Source organism: Bombus vancouverensis, chromosome 9 (genome assembly GCF_051014615.1).
Source record: "Bombus vancouverensis nearcticus chromosome 9, iyBomVanc1_principal, whole genome shotgun sequence".
In the NCBI taxonomy this organism is placed as follows: domain Eukaryota; kingdom Metazoa; phylum Arthropoda; class Insecta; order Hymenoptera; family Apidae; genus Bombus; species Bombus vancouverensis.
Window position 1 is genome coordinate 11,868,496 of NC_134919.1, and position 21,117 is coordinate 11,889,612.

Consider the following 21,117-nt stretch of genomic DNA (forward strand, 5'->3'; position numbering starts at 1 on the left):
TATTTAAAAAAATTCAAGTCGACTTACATCGACTTGACATACTGTTATATTTATTATAACGTTTACGTACTATAATTAATTAAATTCAAGCGTATTAAATTTTACATCATTTACTAGTATTTTTATATTACGATAAGGATATAATACTATAAAAATGAAATTCACAACCTAATAAAAAAGTACTTCAGTGGAAAATTGGAGTGTATGCAAATACTTCTTGTGACCACTGTATATGTATATGTACTTACAGATATATGTATGTACATTCTACGGATCATAATATCATCTTTTTTGTACTTATGCTTATCATGATTGTATATATCATAGCATACAAGTCTGCGAATAACCGATATGTAGTCAATTAGCAGCAAAAAATATTAACTAGTGGTTTTTCATTGTGACACACATTATACACTGTGCATTGTACCTTGAGAATCTATGTATCATGTCGTCACGGTTATACCCTCGACACGCATAGCCGATTCAGTGTCTTTTGAAGCTAAGGAAAATCTAGACCGATCACACACTGTATTACTAAATTTTAATAGTAAGTTATACGAAGCATAATATCTGAATCATTATTCATAAGGCCATACGAATAGCTTATTGTTTACTGGAAATATTACCATTTTGTAACATAGTAACCATAGCAAATGTTTTATAATATCTTTGCATACTTTGCTAATTGATAAATAGGATATTTCAGATCTAATAAAATTTATTTGGTACAAAATTTAATATATGAAACATTTTATTGTATAATGTTAAAATTTAACTACAATAGGAAACTAATTTTAGATTAGAAGAAAAAATTATTACATGTATAATCATAAATAATGCATAAGTAATGAAAATTAACACAAATTTATGAAGTAAACAAATAAATAAATATTTCTTACAAATTTCTCAATACATATCAAAACATCCAGTCAGACAAAACGCGCGCGTACAAAGAAAAAAGGAAATAAATTTAAAAGTTTGTCGTTCAACGTAATTATAAAGAGTTGAAGGTTAAATTAAGAGGATTAAATTAGATTAACTTATGTAAGAATATCCGATCGTTCGATGTTAATTATACTTACATATAAAATTAACTTCCATAAATGATGGGTATATATAATAATTCTATTTTTTTAAGTCTTTAGATCAATTTTAATATCAAATATAAATTATATATAATACAGAAAATATAAAGCAACAATTTTTGCTTTTATAATGATGAATGCTGATAAAATAAAGAAGTATTACATAATTGCAGGAAATCTAACTTCTGTGAAAATTGAACGATGTTACCTTCCTTTTATCTTACAGATTAGTTTCTGGGTACTGATAGCACTTAAATAGCAACTCACCTATACGTTTGCACGCGCACCAATGAAATTGTGTTGTTATCTCATATTCACATTGCGGAGGTCCAATGATTCAACATTTATTGTTAAATCACGTAACGCAAATCACGAATGAATACTATTGAAACGTTTCCGCTATTGACATTCAATACTTAGAAAAAATGAACTTACGTTCATTGCTTCTTTAATAGCATAATAAAACCGATGTGAAAAAAGGGAAACACCTTTTGTTCCTCTATGATTGACAACCGCCCCTTGTGTATACATAACGTGCTTATCACGGTTAAGAATTTATGTCAACCGAAGTTTCGCACTTCTGAGTTTATTTTGGCATTATTGTAACTTGGCAACTAGACTGGTCGTACAAGGCTAAAGGAAGAACTCAACCTCAAACAGATAAATTACAAACAAAATTTTATTAAATATCATAAAATAGTGCAGATTATATTAAAAAAAAAAACTAATGGAAAAGAAGTTAAAATTCATGTTAACGACACTGCTTTGTTGTAATGGTCATCTAACTCTTTATATTTAAATTCATTCGGTAAGTACATAAACCAATGTTTTTATATAATTATAGATAGATCGCGAGCTTGATACCTTGTATAAGAAATTGGTTTAATGACGAAAATTAATCGATTGCTTTCGATAGAAAATCGATAATTTCCTATCAAGCTAATATAAAATTTATTTAACAATTTCGATATCGAAAATTGCTATTATAATATGATTGTTATTATACATAATAGTATGTTATCGTCTGTTCTATTATCTATTACGTGATCACGGACCTACATACATCCGTGATATAACTCATGAAAAACTTAGAAGCTAGTCATTCTCGGTCGATTTCCTTTTAAATAAAGTATGAGTATTTCGTGAAACATCATGTGTACCAGTCCCCAAAGGACTTTCAGGTCACATTAGACTTGAAACTTAACAACTTGCTGTCGAAGGTTATGCCTTATAAATTCTTTGTTTTTAACAAATATAATGTACAACACAAATACACAATTATATATATACATATAAGCCTGGTATTATAAGGTTATTAGTATGTGATTATTTATTATAAATTTATTGTTTATATTATAATTGTGATAAATTTAAATTTTCATATAAAGAGAATTTTAAGAGCACGTTACAATTGATATCAAAATTAATAATTGAAAACTTCAGTCGTAATATTGAATTTGTAGATAACCGTGATATTTAAGGATATGCGTAAGAGTTTAACCATTAATATCAACGATTACACACCTAATTGTACAGATTCAAGTTAATTAACAAATATACGACATTTAGTAATGTAAGAATGTGTATGATACACATACACTAATAATCATGACATATTGCATACTTAATCAATGACGTATACATACACCACATGCATTTCTATAGTTCCTAATTTATGTGCGTCTTGCATACTATATTTTAAGTAGTTATAAAGTAAATCTCATAAGCGTGTACAGCTAATGAGTTATAAAACAATACGCTAAAGAAAATAATTTTTAAATTCATATTTTTAGTAAGATAAAATTACATATATACCAAAAAGTTAGTAATATTTACATCTTCAATGATGAAAAGCTCAAGAAAAAAGTGTATATATGCATAATAATTAAACCGGGGATTTTTATGCAAAATCCATATTATTAAAAATATAATTAAAAATACAGAAGATCGGTAAGAAATTGTTTTACCTACAGAGTACTATACAAAGTGCTTTGAATATTTTATATATTTTTTCATATTATGTGCATTCTGTGTAATTTCGCACTTTCAAATTTTGTATAAATGCATAAAAATCCACCGTCTAATAGTAATGTAGGATTAACATAATAATACACGTAATAATAAGGTTGCGAGGAATGCAATGACGATTTAATCAAGTAGAACAACGCGTATGCGTATGTATATTCGAAATAACGATGTGAATGAAAATACGAGCGCAACAAATTATCCCACCTCAACTCAACGGAACTCTTCTTATGTCTAGAAGTGGTAACATCAGGGAGGGTAACCGCATGACGGCGCCACGAGAGCGTCGCGACGCGAGCTACGGTCGTCAGGCGGCGCCGGTCGTTCGTCACGAAACGAGGCGGGGTTGCAGGAGAAGTTCTCGTATGAAAGAAGGAAAGAGTCAGAGACAGAGGCAAATCGCGTGACGTGAACTCGAGTAAAAGAGAAAGAATCGAGAAGAATCGGGTGAACAGAACGGTGTAAGGTGTAAGGCATACACTGCGAAACTAGCGCCTCCGTTTGTACGCTTTATACGTTATTTTCGTACCTTTCGGCTTATGAAAAAGAGAAAACCACGGGTCCCCGGAATTAAATGCCAACTTGTGTCAACGTATATCTCCTCGATTCTTTCGTCAATTACTCCTATCTTTCTTTTCTCTTTACGCACGCACTCTCTCGTTCTTTGCTACCTTCAATTTTACGTCCTTATACTAGTGTTTGTCATTCACGAAAATACACAAACTCCCAAACCTGTTACTACCAGTTCTCTGTGGTGATATCACGGTGTAGCAACAACAAAGTGAGACGAAAAAGAAGAAAAATCTCGTGTATGAAATTTATACATGACTGCATATGAACATCATGCGTGTTTTCTTTACATATGTACGTGTTATATCGTTACGAGGTACGATAGTGTCTCGTCGTAGGTCTCTTGTGACCCTATCAGTGACTAATTGAGCGTGCAAATTCAGCAACTTTATGGCTGGACAATGAGTCGACCAAGATAACAACCGCATACAGAAACATCAAGGAATTCTCTAAATTCTGCGAGGATTCTCTATCGCTGTCTCTGTTCTTATCGGCTCTCTTATGGGTATGCTCTACCTGATGTTTATTTCCATTCGAAATTTCATTTTACCATGAATTTCAATGTTTCATTTTGAAACTTTGAATTATGATATTATCTGTCGATGTTTGCTTGTATATTATTTAGTGTTACCTACACCTTTAATTACAAATACACGTGTCGTGCGCGTGTAGTGTACGCATAGAGCGCAAATCTATCGTGTGCGTAACCATGCACGCCGGTTTAGAATATCGTGTGTGCAAAATTTCTAAGAAATGAATGAACAAGATATTAAATTTCATGTTTGCAAAAATATATACAACAGAGTATATAACAATTTGTTTATTATAATTTATAATGCAATGTTAAATTCAATTTTGTTAAAATATCGCGGCTCATAAATGTTGTTAGTTTTGAACGAGTGTATATGCAAAATATTTATTCATTCGAAATTTTATATGATCGAACTGTCAAATTTTTACTTGTATATACGTAAACACAGACGATTAACTAATTAAGAGATGACATATTATTTATTAGAAAGACACTTTAACTGAATTTATTAGTCAATTAATTTTTTATAATTCATTTTTGTCCTAGATGTTCAATTTTTCGAATTTCTAAATTTTCTATATGTATGGGTATAAGATAAGATAAATTAATAATGTCACATGACACAAAGTAGCTCTTGAATTATTTCGATTAGTCGGTACACGCATATTAAAAATGTGACTAAAAGTGGACTCGATACATTATCAAAATTATTTTTTAAGTTCGTGTAAAAGCGAAATTAACCTACTTTGCGGATTATATTGTTATTATTCCACAGCTTAGATATTTATAAATTGTTATCTTCATTTTTCTTGAAAGATAACGCGTGATAGCATTTATTGCAACAAATATTGTAATTAAACGCTTTAAATTTTTTCGATGAAACGATATCTTTGAAGAAATATTTATATTAATATAATTAAACGATTGATGGATATTTATTATAAGCATAAAATAATACAACAATTGTTATAATTCACTTGCATTAATAAAATGAAGAAAATTATTATAAATGTTGTTTGAGCAATTATTAGATTTTTCAGAAATTACTTTAATCGATATTATTACTGTTAATTTCTTAGTAATATCTTATTTAAAAAACAAATATAAAATCATTGAATTAAAGTAATTCACAATTATGGTAATAAGTTAAGTCGAAAATGTTCAATACAATAAGTTTTGTAGCTTGTTATTATGTTACAATATTTCTTTTGTGAATTATTATTATTATTGAAGCCTTCCCAAGCATCTTAGTTGTCAGGTAGTATACCGATAAAGATATGTGAAATTAGATATAAAAAACGTTATCCGGTGAGGAAAGTTCGATATTTGCGGTTGTTGCTTTCAATACTTTATCATAAAATGTTCGTTTTGATTGTTCAAATTGTCATTGAAATGAAAAATTTTCGCATGTTAAGATAATCATATTGGTAAAATATCATACATTAAATACGTAATTTTTAGTACGTTTTATTGTATTTTTATTAATAATCGAGCATAATATAAAGTTTATATTAGAAAATATTTCCATGAATTAAAATCATATGCAATCTTTTTTTTTAATTATGTATATCAGAATAAAAATTATTTATTGTAATAATAATTGTTATTTTGTGTTTCTCATAGTACAAATTTCGTCGAATGAGGCTTTAGATCCAAAGAATCCAGAACGAAATTAGGAGAAACGTAGAGCAACAACAAAGCTGTAAATCCAACATATAAATGGTATAATGACCGCAGTAGAGAAAATTGTACAAGAATCAGATGGATCAAACAATAGATGATGAGAAACTACATCAAATAATGCGTAACACGTTATGGCAGTTTCTGCATACAAAATTCAAAAGATCGTCCATATTTTGTAAGAACCCACTCGATAGAGTATAAATCCTTTATACGAATATATAGAAACGCATCGCTGCCTTTTGAGTAACCGATTCAAAGAGACATCGCAATGTCGAAAAACGCGCAACCGTTACGAAGCAAAACCGACTCATAAAAAGAAAAAAAGACACGTTAGGATTTGCATTATTCAAGGAATATTCAAGATAATTACGATATTAAGTATGGATGAGATAAAGGTAGCAAACTTGGGCCAAGCGGCATCAGCCGCGTGCTCGATGGCTACGAATTTCTTGGCGCCAGTGAAAACCGAACGGCAGATCTACGAGAATTCGATGCTCGAGGACGATCCCAATGCCAATTCGGTGGTCTCAACTTCACAAGAGGACAGAACTGTACCAAGATGGGGTCCTAATCACAAGGGTGCTCAAGAATTAGCAAATCTTTATAGTACTGGTAATAATTTTAATAATTAATTTTTTTCTACGTAAACATTTTCAGCGATACTTCGATATTTATTAATATTTAAAACAATTTTGAATATATGTTATGTATAAAAATACATTCGGTGGATTCATTTAATAATTTCATTATATTTAATATCAAATCTTGGAAAAGTATACATTAGCGGCACGTGTAAATACATTATATGTTTTCTGATTTTAATACTTGCCAAAATACTAACTATATATCGGTCGCACCTTGGAATTCTCGAGTGTGAACTAAAATAAAGGGCAATCTAACAATACATATCTTTGTATCTATACAATAATTATAAAATCATTATTATGATACCACTCTCTATGTAAAGATTTTTTACATTTTGTAGTTAAAATAGTACACTGTCGAAATTTCGGTGATTAACGATGATTGATGATAATGTTTTTATTGCAGGGAAAAGAACGCAAGAGTGCATTTGTGTAGGCATCTGCATTACTCTCATCGTAGTTAATTCGATATTTATCCTTGTCAGATTACGATTAGAAAATTTGAGCTCGATAGCGATAGCAGCATTTTGTGGCATCGTTACGGCAGATTTTGGATCTGGATTAGTACATTGGGCTGCTGACACATGGGGCTCTGTGGAGCTTCCAGTTCTTGGAAAGGTAAATTGCAGACAACTGTTGCACAAAATATACTTATTTACACGTTTAAGATTAATGTTTTCGTTGAACAATGAAAGTTATTAATAGATCATATCTATATATATTTATATATATATATGCATTTAAAAAATTGTTATATATATGTCGGATCACGATTCGAATTTTGGGCGCGCGACGACTCTTCATGTGGACTAGCCATCGTTTCACAAAGCCGAGATTTTATTTACACGTATATACAGGTCTATCACTAAGCTTAACAAATAATAAGTACAACTAATAATAAGTCTAACAAACACTAAGCCTAATGAATAATACGATCTACGAATAATTAAATTAAATAATACTATTAGCAATGTTTGAGTTCAAACGAATCCACGGTCACCGGGATAACTCCTTACTAAGCGAAACTAACTTAGACGCAAATGCGATCGTCGAAAATGCTCGATGTATCACTCTCCAAGGCAATCGCAAGAATGCCAGCCTCGTGGAGATTTTTCTCCCTGTACGATTGCATTTTGTTTTCTATACCCGTTTGGAAGCATCGAGAAGGTTCCAAACGCCGTTGCTAGGCACACTCGTTGGAAGCATCGAGAAAGTTCCAAACGCCGTTGCTAGGCAGTTTCTGCCTGGAGTTTTGATTACTAATACAATGTATGTCCCATTGCATCGGCACCTCCGAGGCAACATCACACGTGGCTAGGCCCGCTCTCGAGGCCGCATGCCGCCACAACCACATTTCTCGGAAAACACATACAACCACTCCAGACCTCCGTTAGATAAAACATCCATCCCGTGACCGTGGCTACGTTCAGCGACCGATTGTCACCTCGAACCCAATCTCGCTTATTACAAATCTTAAGCAATTACAACTATAATAAAATCTAGGCTAAGGTACTAGAGGATGTTCCCAAAATTTCCAAGGAAAGGCTTCGGCTTTCCTTTCATCTCCGACATATAAATATATATATGTATATATGTGTGCTTCCAGAATTTTTTAAGACCATTTCGAGAGCACCACATTGATCCAACTAGCATAACAAGGCATGATTTTATAGAAACTAATGGTGACAATTTCATGGTCACAATTCCATTCCTTTACAAATTAACATGGGATTTCTTAACTCTCCCAGAATCAGAGATACAACAAAAATTTGTTTGGACCTGTTATTGGTTTCTACTTGCAATTTTTGTGGCAATGACTAATCAGGTAATTGAATATAATTTGTCGATATATATATCAGATAACTTCTTATATTTAAGAAACAAAGTACAAATTTTATATAAACTTCTTCAATTCTATCAAATTTAGTATTACCAGAGTGACATAGTAGCAATAACATAAAAGACTTTTTCCAGATACATAAATGGTCACATACATATTTTGGATTACCTTCTTGGGTTGTTTGGTTACAAGAACATAGAATTATATTGCCTAGAAAACATCATCGTGTGCATCATGTTGCGCCACATGAAACTTATTTCTGTATTACTACTGGATGGTTAAATTGGCCATTAGAACAACTTCGGTTTTGGTATATTCTAGAAACTGTAATCGAAAAAGCTACTGGCTGTAAACCTAGGGCGGATGATTTGAAATGGGCACAAAAACGATCTTGAGAATTAATGTATTTTATTGTTTTATGCATTTTCACGGATAAAAAAAAAATTTAACAAAAGATGAAATTTTCCATGAACTTTGACTTCATGAAAAAATATAGAGAAAAATTTTGAATAGAACATGCTGAAAGGAAACTTAAATCTATACTGTATTTTTTTTTCTTATATTTAGCACTACGAGGCCTTTCCTACAAAATAGATAGCGTGATTAAAGACACTTAGTATTACTTAAATATGCTTTTGAAGTTTACACATTTATAATATATATAAACGCAATAATATAAATATATATGTATATACATTACGTAAGAGAAATGTGAGTATGAAATCATGTTTGTGTAAGTATAAATTATGAATTAACAATTGGCCTGATGAATTAAGCAATTCGTATTTTTATGCACCGCACAATCATTACATAAATAGCACAAATTTGAAGCAAAGAGTATTAATTTAACATTTTATATAATAATTTATAAAGTATTAAGACTATAATCACAAAATACTGCAGTACATTGTGAATGAGAAGTGTCGTGTACTATATTTAAATTTTAAACACAATGTCCAGTGGCTATGAAATGAAACTGAGTGTTAAAAATAAAATGCATTGATATACACATGTATGTAAGTATACGTGTGTATATATATGCATACTATATGTATTTGTATACATGTATACGTATTTATGAATTAATTTAAAATTGTCGCTTACATTTGTTCGCGCATAAATCTAAACAGTGCAATTTTAAAGGAAAGATATAATTTAAATTAATTAATATGCTAATTTATAATAGCCTAAACTGCTGTTTAAGTACAATCAATTTCCCTGAACCCCAGAAAATTTTTGAACTACTAAAATTTAATAAAAGGTATTGATATATAAAAACTTATTGCTAAAAATGAATATTGTCAATTTAACTATTATCTATCTACGTAAATAATTTAATATCTTTTGTGTTTAAAAGGAAAACAAATTAGCTATTGTTCATTAATAAATCTATATACATTTTTTTATATATTACATTGTGTTCATAATCATTCAAATCAGCAATTTAATTTTAATCTTGATTTAAAAAGTTCGTCTACAATGTACACAGTCTGAGCTAAGATTTACTTAACAATATTATGAAACAATATATAAATAGTATAAAAGAAATACAGCATTGTTTATAAATTGAATGACGTCTTTGTTTAGTATAAAAATGATACTTTTTTTTATCAATTATATTTCTTAGCTCGTGACAAATAATTCAACAGACATAAAAATTGTAAGGTGCTAAATATAAGTACAAGTTTTAGGTTCAGGGACCAATAAAAGAGTTAATTGCTCTTTGCAGCAGTTTTCTAAATTGGTTTGACTTGGATAGAGTATACTGATACTTAAGTAGTATGAGAAATTTGTGGAATCTTCATAAATAAATATTATTAAAATTACGATAATTACCTTGATTTTTATATACAATTTTTCATTGACTACTATTTTGAATGGCTTGTAACTTTCAGTATACTTTATGCAGAGCTTGACCATGATGTATGTTCCTTACAAGCAAATCATTAGTAATGTCTTTTAAAGAAAATGATATTAGAGGACATTACGTTTATTATAAATATCGTACTTGTTATTGTTGTTGTTATTGTTATAGAAAAAAAGAAGTATAAACTTTTAACAAACTTGTCAAATAGCAATGCGTGCCAGAACTGATGCTTCTTTTAAAATATAGATCTATTTAATAGTTACCTAATAACAACACAAAGCAAAATGAAACACAAAAATTATATTTTTGGCTAATAACTTAATTTTCTATGCAATATATATTTATGTCATTACTATTACTGCAAACTTTAATTACCTTTTGCGATATATACTTTTTTAAAGATAAATTTTGAAATATGAGAATAGAACTGTACATTGTGTCGTCCATTTATGAAAATGTGAGAAAATGAAAAAATGGAGATTCATTATTTTACCATGAATGATTTGAGCGTTTAGTTATGTGTACCACTTGAATGTTAATTTGGAATTACAACTCACCATTCATCACAACGAAAAAAGAAAGACTATTGAACATAAAACGTTATATATAAAGGCAGCATAGATGTATAATAGTTACATAACTATTTTATTAATTTAATGATCGATATCGCAACACGAAATATTTTGATTAAAATAAAGTGTCTCGTTTTCACATTCCATAAGTCTAATTCTGTGAACATATTTATTGCATCAATATTCAGTGAATTAAATATGTAGATATTTATTTACATTATATTTAATAACAATACCAAAAAATTAATGTTAATTTATGAAATAGTTCATTTGAACAATTCCTACATAGATTTATACAATTTTAATAACAGTCAATATACGATCAGCCTTATAACATAAAAACAAAAAATATTTTATTGAGAAATAATCTTAACTTTAATATTTTGAGGCTACATTCACTTTAGAAGTTAGTCTCTATTTTAAACAGTACATAGTACATAAGAAATTTACGCAAAATAAACTGAATTGAACGCTATAATAAATTTAAATACATTGTAAGAACTACTAGTATTAGTAATTTTGACTTTTCAGCAGCATATTTAGATGTAAATATATGTTATTAAGCTTAAATTTATAAAAGAGAAATATATAACGCATAGTTCAAACGAAAAATGAAATAAAGGCTGTAAATATATTGAATTTGATACATAGAGAACATTTATATCTAATTCTAATTGCAAAAATGCACATACCTATTTTCATATGATTATAAATTGAACACTTTTAATGGAATTACATTGTATCATTATTAAACACAATCTTTCACATTCAGTTTTATAATATTTTTAATAACTGATTTTTCAAGGAAGAAATAACAAAATGTAATTTCAACAAATATGCGTACATACATTCTGTTTTTCTCGATTTGGTGTAATAAAACTGCATTTAAAATTTGTTATACATATTAAAAATACACCATGCAATAGACTAAAACTGTTCTATTAATTTTTACGAATTACAATTGAATTATAAAAATACAAAAAGCAAATTATTACTCTTAATTTTTTATATTTTTCGAAAAGCTGCTTCGCGATAAACAGAAATGTATGTATGTGTATATCTGTAATATATATTCTGATATTGCAAATGTACATGAAATGCAATCAAAATAATAGAGCATCCAAAATTTCAAAAATATGCTTATATGCAGTTTTCTGGCTACAGTAACATGTATAAGTAGCGACTGAAACTGGAATTTGCATTTGCCTTATCTGCATGTGTTTAGTTAAAAAATTTTCTCTTAGATGGTAAATAAATAAATGAGGATAACATTAACAATGTATGAAGTTCATAATCAACTATAAAAAAACAAGCCTTACATAAGCTAGAAATAGCACTGTTCCATCATTAATATATAATGGTGTCTCTGAAAATGTCAAAGTGATAGTTCAGTAACTTTACAAAAACCTGAATTAATATTTTGTACTAATGTTGTAAAGAAAAGAACATGCATCTTGTTTGATTATGACTTTGCAACGTTAGAATTTTTCATCTTTATGCTGTTATTAAAGTGTAAACATAAAGGAGAATATTATTAGAATGATATTAAAGAATGTGACTCTCTAATTACATTAGAATAAACAGTATCTTGTGATAATAAAAATTTTATATGTTTATAAATTATATAACAAAACTGCACTCTAGGATTTAAATATTCATTGATGTCTGATAAACTTTTTAAATACCAATATATTGTATTACAAAATTTTATCCTGCAGAAAGAAGCAAATAATTGCTTAATAAATAACAAAATATTCATATATATTTGTGTCTTGCTGTCATTTTATATTTTTATTTCAGTGATACATCTTTTTCCAATTAATTAGTAAGTTTTTAACAATAAATTATATCTAATAAACATTTCAAAATTTATGCAAGTGTACCAATCCTAAATGATATATTACACATTTAATATTTGGCATACATCTTATCAATAAAAATTTACTTTGAGAAATAACAAAAAGTTATTCAAAAATATGTAAAAACAAATATAAAAATAATTTATAAAAATGCTTAATTAATATTTTATTTTTATAAATGAAACACAATTATTGGATTCTAATTGTGAATTATTACATCCTATATAAAGTTAGTTATTTAGATTATAATTACAAATTGAAGGATAGAAATTAAATTGCTTTAATAAATATTTTTTGCATACTTATTATAATATTTTATTAAGTAATTCATATACATAATACTATACCATAACTAAGATAAAATATAATTAGACAATGAATTTTTATTCATTTTTTGTAAAGCTAATTAAACAAATGAAATCTCAGTAGAAATTTATTTCTTCTACTGAATATCATAATAAGTTCTACACTTCGGATATTTTGTATATTTTTTGCATAATATGTGCAATATTTGCATTTTTGCAATTTTAAATTTCCTATAAATGCATAAAAATTCATTGTCTAAATATAACATCTCACATCCAGTACATAATAAAAAAAAGACGACTGAGAAAGATATTAATTTCACATTATCGTGATAACAAATTTAATCAGTTAAATAACATTTCTCATAACTACTACTTGAGGGAAAAAGTTTTAATTTAGCAATTAGGGATTTAAATAAATTTCAAATTCTCTGTTCCTTCTGATAAAACAGTTTCTTAGGAGGCGGGCATTACATCGACGTCAACGCAGATCGATAGCTTTACTCACGGTATGAATCTACAGTATCTTGAGAACAGTTCACGGTAATTCGTCATCCATTTCTCTAAACAGTTGGCAGAATTTGTGCGTGCTGTGTGCGCTAGTCTGCCGACGGCGTCCGTTCGTAGGAAAGAGAGAAGACATTGGAAGGAGCCCTTTTGTCAAATTAAAGGAAATCAAGTTCGGATTGAGAAGTAACTCTGATAGTCGGGTAAAAGAGAAATCAAGAAAGTCCGGAGGTTAACAAGGTGATAGTTGAGCTGCGTTTTGGATTCTTTGACCTCTTGAACTCCCCGCGAGTTTTTTCTTCCCGCGAGGTGAATAACAGTGGTACATAGACAAACCCCTGACCCCTCCGCTGAAGCTTCGCGCTTCGGCGCCTAGACTATATTAGAAGAAAGGAAAAAGAAATTGCGGAAGCGGGGAGGTTAAGAGGACGGCACGAAAGGGAGAACGCGCCGTCCATCACCATGAAGCTCGTTGACCACGTGGTGAGGAGCTTCAAGGTGGCCAAAGTTTTCCGTGAAAATTCCGATCGCATAAATAGCATCGATTTTTCACCAAACGGGGATACTTTGATCTCCTGCTCGGAAGATGACCAGATCGTGATATATGACTGTGAGAAAGGCACTCAGGTGCGTACAGTCAATTCCAAGAAATATGGTGTAGATTTAATCCATTTCACCCATGCAAAGAATACTGCGATACACAGCAGTACAAAAATTGATGACACCATCCGTTATCTAAGCTTGCATGATAATAAGTATATCAGATATTTCCCAGGTCATAGCAAGAAAGTTGTATCGTTATGTATCAGCCCTATAGAAGATACATTTCTTTCTGGATCTTTAGATAAATCATTAAGACTATGGGACTTACGTTCTCCTAATTGTCATGGTGTTATGAATGTTTCGGGACGTCCAGTTGCTGCATATGATCCAGAGGGTCTGATTTTCGCAGCGGGTGTCAATTCAGAGTTCTTGAAGCTGTATGATCTACGCAGTTTCGACAAAGGGCCATTTGTTACATTTAAATTATCTCAAGAGAAGGAATGTGATTGGACAGGACTAAAGTTTAGTAGAGATGGTAAAACCATTTTGATCTCTACAAATGGCAGCACAATCCGTTTGATTGATGCCTTTCATGGTACTCCGCTACAAACATTTGCTGGTTATTTGAACAACAAAGGAATTGCAATTGAAGCCAGCTTTAGTCCTGATTCACAGTTTGTATTTAGTGGATCCACAGATGGAAGAGTGCATGTATGGAATGCTGAAACTGGATACAAAGTTTGTGTGCTTAATGGAGATCACCCTGCACCAGTTCAGTGTATTCAATTTAATCCTAAGTATATGATGTTAGCATCTGCCTGTACCAATATGGCATTTTGGTTGCCTACTATTGACGAAAATGCATAAAATCAATGCATCAAATACTGGGCAATGCTTGCTAGAATTTACCTAATTTTGTGCAAGAAGGAACTGAAAATGACATCGGTTCAAGGAGGGAATAACAATAATTCTTGGGTATTTCAAATGAGCAGAAATTGCATTTACATTATGTACAAGGTTAACTAACCGACGTATGAGACGCCGGTGCTGGAACAAACCCAAGCAGCAGAAAAAATGGCTACAATATCCAGGAAATTGGCCCGCTTGGCTCATTGGCTTGCTTTGAGTATGTCATGCATGGTTTATGTATTTTGCCATTTTCATCTTCATCGTCATATACTCTGTGGCGCGATGAACGTGACCATCATAATACCTTGCCAATATTTAAAAATCGTGATACACTATCACTTCTCTTATTTCTCAAAGTATGCTACAAATATTGCTAGTATTTGGATATGTCATCTTGTGTACATAATTCCTTCTTGTGTACCTGTGTGTAGTAACGATACAGAATTATCTATACCATACAGACATCTGAACAGTTTGACCATACTTTGGCAAAACCAATAACTTCAATAATTATTTTGATTCACTGCACTAAAAAAGAAATTAACATATATTATATTACCAATAGAATATATTTGTATAGATTTTTTAATTGAAACATTTTGATGTTATTCACTTGACATAAGTTTGTACAGCACAAAAAAAGAAAAAGGAATAGTTCTTTTATTAATACTTCGAAAACAAATCGAATTCTATATCTACTATATGAAATTTTACATTTTATTCTATGATACATAATTGGTTGATGAAAAGAAGAATTGTAGTCGCTGATATCGCGCATGGAGAAATTGTTGTAATCATATTGCATTAACACATATCTCAACAAATTGATTCATTAATTAAATTTGCTAGTGGCCGTCCGAAATCAGGGATATTTTTCTTAATCTCATTATGAACGGGCGTTCACTTGAAATTCAATGATTATACGACCTCGTTGCGCGCAAGAACGATAGGATATCGAGCTTATTTATTATGCGCAATAAACATGTGAAATGTCTTAAATAGACACTTCGTTGACGGCAGTAAAGTATCTCGTGTTTCTACTACTTCCATGCGATAAAGGTATAATAATTCTGAAAGTATACTGCCAACGTTGGCACTTATGTTATTGTATATGTATTATTCTAGATATGGTATCATTTTTAATCTACATGCGTGGAACCGGCGGGCCGGGTGAGAAAACATTCGATGATGGTAGGAAGTGCAGTTAAGTCTAATCATTTTCACACAGTAGTTCGGTAAATTTTAATGTTTACATGTATGCGATAAAGCATTTTACTATAAGACAACAGGTGCATTGGAATGAACAGGCAGCATTTTATTACAAATTAAAAAAGAGAAAAAGATATAAAAAAGAAAAAAAAAAGTTCGACAATCCATCCTTTTAATATGATATAATTGTAGTTAAATGGCTGTTTCGTTTCATTCTATACGTATATAAGTCCATACTTAATAAATTATCGAAATTGTATTGTTTGCTTAGGATAAAAACTGAAGATATCGCGAAAACCGCGTCGAAAAGAATATCACACAAAATTGTATGACTTGTACTACATATTTACAACACTGCTCGTGCACATTCTGTCTGTTCGATTATATAGCCCTGCCTTCATCATACGTGTATATATCATTATATCCACAGTGTCCTCTAGAATTTCTAGATGTTTTCCTTAACATACCTTATGCAAGAGTAGATGATTGTATTATTCTATACGAAAAAAACGCATACGTATGTGTAACATGTATGATTGTGTTGCATATTTGCGTATTGTCTATTGATTCTACAACAGTGTATGAGTGCGTGTACGAATGTCTCTTTGTGTGTAATGTGTTCGCTTGTATATCTTCGAGGTCGGCGAGCTCTTGAATGCATTACTTGTGCGCCAATGCACGAGAGTTCGCCACATCTTGTAAAATAGTATTTTTCTAAGTGGCGAAACAGTGTACGCAAAGATTGCGGTCTACGTCGAACATGCGAAAATGAAGAAATACGATTGTTATTTAAAAACGTGTATTGTACGTAATTAACAAAAAAGAAGACGAATATACGCCGAATTTAACGAATCAGATCGAAGCAAAGATTTCATATGGCACCCGAAAGATAGACTCGAAGAAATCAAATCGTTTTGAAAGTACCATGATCGATCCACGTATATAGATTAAAATACTTTCATACTGCCAAATATAATTGAATAAATTCAAGCCCATGCCAAGAATAATCTCGAATACGAATTTCTGTAAATCGTTTAACATGCGAAACACTGTGTTCCCAAACGGAAAAAGCGACAACTTGTATATATTCTGGCAAGTTAACGACGGAACATTATCTAATCGATAAATTTACGTTCTTCCGTGAGCGGAGACGCGAAAATTGATCATTGATCGATTAGATTTTTCAGTGGTTATAAGTCCACTTCAATTTGTTTCCACGTTTAAAGCGTCAGTCAGGGGCATAAATAAACGATTCTTTTTTCCTGAGATTGTACAAATCCTCGTAGAGTTGTATATATAAAAACAAAATAATATGATATTTTTTTTTATAAACATCAGTCTTCATTTAGTGATTGTATATTTACATTTTATTGTCCACAACGGGGATACACAATCTATAAAAAAGAAGGTAATATTGTACGAGCCAAGAACTTTTTATTGTTAAATCATTTAGTTTAATTTTTGTCATATTTAACTATTTGAATGAAGCAAAAGAAATATTATTTCTAAACTATACAATATCACTCATTTACGCCTCTGTCATGACCATCGATTTATGCGGCCACTTAACATAGGGATTTAGAACTGAATTAAGATTAGGTGTATATTGTGTCAATCGAATGAATTTTAACAATTATGAGAACGTTTTATTAAAATGCACTTAAAAAAAGAAAGACGCAAAAGTAAACAAAAGATACTAAATGTGATGATTCACTGAAGTAATTAATCTATGTTCAATTATTCTATATATTTAGAAACATTTATTTTGAAAAGTTCTAGTTTTTGAGAGATTTCTAAGTTCCTACGTTAAGTTTTGGTAATGGGATAACAGTCGACATGCGTGTTTTGTAGATGAAATGTAGTCATATTCGTACTAATTTTTAATTGAATTTTACGTTATTCTGCGTAAGAGTTAAGCCGATTAATTAACACGTTATGCGTAATAGTGCATTATAGATTCTTAGAGAACTAGGAACATACGAAAACAAACGTGTTGTCATTATAAAATGGAAATTTCAGTTATGAGACTGCATCTTCTTCCATTGATGAGTTAAAATATGCACACCTTTAACACTTACATTTTAGCAGGAAATTAACTTTGGAAACTTTCTTTTTTTTTTATATCGTTCTGAAACATTTAAACGATTTATGATATTGAATTATTCTTGAATACTTGGAACATGTATTGTGCATAGTAAATATGAAGAGATATTTTAGTATATTAAAAGAGAAAATCTTTTTACTTCCATATTATATGAAAATTGCAATAAAAATTGAAATAAGAATTCATTTTCTGTAAAGAAAGAAACAAAATGTTTTGTGATCGCATTTACCTATGTTCCAGTTCGCTAAGTCGAAACGACAATTAACACAGAATGATGAAATTTTCTTTCACTTTAAATATAACAGCATATCAGCGTGTTTATTAGGGAATTTTTATTGAACGAACATATTTTTAAGCGTAATTCACGAAAAAGAATCTTTGATGACAATGTTCAATTTATATATAACATTTACTGCGCAGATAAAAGATTTTTTTTTTTTTAATCAATTTAAATAGAACGCGTGAAAGTTTCCTAAGAAAAACAAATTCTAATAAAACACTTTTTTTGTACATTAAAATTTGGTCTTATCATTTTATTTCTATGCTGATTTCTATTAACCGTTTTTAGAAACATAAATAAACCCTAACATAGAAAAACATAATTTCACATTTCTGTTGTATGTATACTTTGTATATTGTTTTATTGCTGGCTGATCATGTCTATGTTACTTTGCAAAATCGTTAACAGTATGGTAATGTTTAATAGCAATTTTAATCGCTAAAATTACGTAACACGTATGTTAATGTAACATAATTACATCTCTACAGTAAAATCGATAGAATTTTTAGTAATTAAAGCTGTGCAAATATTGCTTAATATGGTATACGTGTAATTCCCTTTTTCATGCAATAAATTTATCACTTATGATATATAGCTGTTGATTATACATTTTGTTCAGACATAGTAAATATAAAGATGAGCTATTAATTTTTATACTTTTGAGTGCAGCATCAATCATATTTTTTGTTATGCTAAAATTATTTTCATTATGTTTCGTGATACTATTATTTCTTCGCAATATTTATAACAATATAAAAATGCGATATAAACGGGTGTATTATGATTTACAGTAATCGCAACATTCATAGATATTGTAAATTATAAGGCAGATTCTTATGAAATAAATTTAAATAAAATGGATAATACTTTGGAATTGAATTTTATTCTACTTAAAATAAAATTGTGTTTTTAAACATTTTTGTACAAAATTGATGTTATAAAGTAATATATGAATACTTTTCATTGTCACATTATATTATATTATATAAACAGATTTTTCATATAGTACGATGATTATTATAAAGTATATAAAAATATCAGACATATTGTATAAAATATACACAAATTATTGAAAAGAATTTTTTAAAGATAACATAACAAGCTGACCTTTTAGAATTAATTTTACGTTATAGTAAAAAATACAAAAAGTTTTATTTGTCTATTGTCTGTATATGACAAAATCTTTTTATTTCCCCAAAAGTACTCTTGATATTAAATCTTGCTTCATCGTTTTTCATAGTTTTGGTATTACGGATTAAACATATTAAACGATCCAATCTTGAGAAGTTTCTTAATATCTTTTTACTATAATTCAATGTTATTGGGTATTGCTGATATTTAAGTTAAAAATAAAATACCTATAGCAATTCCACCATGAAGTGGGATAACAGATTCTAAATATTTCATCTATATAATAAATAATTCATATTCAAATAATTCATTTATATTTAGCATTTAAAATATTTCTATTTGTAATTTTGATTCGTGAATTCATATTGATTCTCCTGTAGTCTCAAAACCATTCATAACCAAATCATAATGTAATTCTTTAACCTATAAAGGAACAAATAAGTATTTCACTTATTAAAATAAGTATATAGGTATATATAAGTACTAAGCTCGTTAATTAATTAACAAGAATACCTTCTTGATAAGACAGTGGATAGTGGATAGTCGATTTAAGAAAGTGAATTCTTTATAAGATATTGCATATCATCTGGATGAGGTTGTATGAATAGATGATGCATGGTTTCTAATGATTAATGTTTATCAGTATTGAACAAAAATAAAGGAAATTCGGTGGTCCATAATAATACATTCCTTATACGAATTTTTTGATTTTTACTTTATAAGAAATTTGTAAATTCAAGATGTACTCTTCCTAATGATATCTACTGTAATTTAAATTTGATGTTAATATATATAATTGTTTAATGTTAATATATATATATTTAAATTAATGAATGTTGGAAACATAATAAATTAATATGTATTTACCATGCGAATCTTTTCTCCACAAGTTAAAAACAGAACATTTCCTTATTTTAAATTTAATTCTTGTTGTACACTTCCTTCAATATTTGTTATTAAAAGTAATTTGTTAAGTATCTTTGGTAGATGAATTTGTTATGTTTGGAATTTTTAAGGATTTTTCTTCTATTTCATATCTCCCATGCAGTTCCCATGTATTCATTCCCTTGATTCTCTGGTCTTTTTAATGCTTTACTTTCTATGCTCAATTTACTTTCGAATCAATTTCTTAGCCATCTCTTGTAAGTCTTTTCTCTAAGATAAAAAATACCTATTTTTATTTTGTAGCCCTCGTGTTCTGGTATAATGAACTGATTGGAACCATACAAATCTCTTAATATTAAAACTTTTAATTAATTCTTGAAAATTTTAACCAGCCACATAATGAACATTTCCTCCCATATTTTGAATTCTTATTGAAGCAAAATTAACTGCTTTCGCATCTTCTTTTACCAACATTTGTCATTTATCACCTAAGTTATGTACACTTACATTCTCATTAAAAGATATCTTGTATTAAGCTGAAAAAAATAATTTTTATTTTCATATAAT

General features: G+C 29.5%; 2 protein-coding genes across 6 annotated transcripts; both read left to right on the plus strand.

Annotated features, from left to right (window-relative positions):
• The first annotated feature begins 403 nt into the window (after positions 1-403).
• Kua (Plasmanylethanolamine desaturase Kua) lies at positions 404-12,580 on the plus strand. 4 transcript variants are annotated; one of them, XM_076621594.1, is made up of 6 exons: positions 411-547; positions 1,312-1,893; positions 5,836-6,507; positions 6,946-7,157; positions 8,146-8,364; positions 8,514-12,580. In XM_076621594.1, exons 3-6 carry the CDS (start codon positions 6,276-6,278, stop codon positions 8,772-8,774), a joined length of 924 nt encoding a protein of 307 aa, XP_076477709.1. In that variant the 5' UTR covers positions 411-547; positions 1,312-1,893; positions 5,836-6,275; the 3' UTR covers positions 8,775-12,580. The 4 variants fall into 4 exon arrangements, with proteins under 4 accessions (XP_033202134.1, XP_076477709.1, XP_033202131.1 ...); XM_033346240.2 differs by lacking the exon at positions 1,312-1,893 and adding an exon at positions 3,349-4,185 and having other exon boundaries at positions 416-547; XM_033346243.2 differs by lacking the exon at positions 1,312-1,893 and having other exon boundaries at positions 404-547.
• Positions 12,581-13,528: 948 nt separating this feature from the next.
• Wdr82 (WD repeat domain 82) lies at positions 13,529-19,128 on the plus strand. 2 transcript variants are annotated; one of them, XR_004465499.2, is made up of 2 exons: positions 13,529-16,000; positions 16,067-19,128. XR_004465499.2 is itself a non-coding variant. In XM_033346198.2 (1 exon), the coding sequence occupies exon 1, from the start codon at positions 13,952-13,954 to the stop codon at positions 14,897-14,899; it is 948 nt and encodes a 315-aa protein (XP_033202089.1). In that variant the 5' UTR covers positions 13,529-13,951; the 3' UTR covers positions 14,900-19,128. The 2 variants fall into 2 exon arrangements, 1 of the variants encoding a protein (XP_033202089.1); XM_033346198.2 differs by having other exon boundaries at positions 13,529-19,128.
• Positions 19,129-21,117: the final 1,989 nt, after the last annotated feature.

What these genes read in the sequence shown, in the direction of transcription:
- Kua (XM_033346243.2), top strand. Translation starts at nt 6,276, where the DNA reads ATGGATGAGATAAAGGTAGCAAACTTGGGCCAAGCGGCATCAGCCGCG. An exon ending in AGCAAATCTTTATAGTACTG is followed by an intron (nt 6,508 to 6,945) that starts GTAATAATTTTA and finishes TTTTTATTGCAG; the next exon opens with GGAAAAGAACGCAAGAGTGC. An exon ending in AGCTTCCAGTTCTTGGAAAG is followed by an intron (nt 7,158 to 8,145) that starts GTAAATTGCAGA and finishes GTGTGCTTCCAG; the next exon opens with AATTTTTTAAGACCATTTCG.
- Wdr82 (XM_033346198.2), top strand. Translation starts at nt 13,952, where the DNA reads ATGAAGCTCGTTGACCACGTGGTGAGGAGCTTCAAGGTGGCCAAAGTT.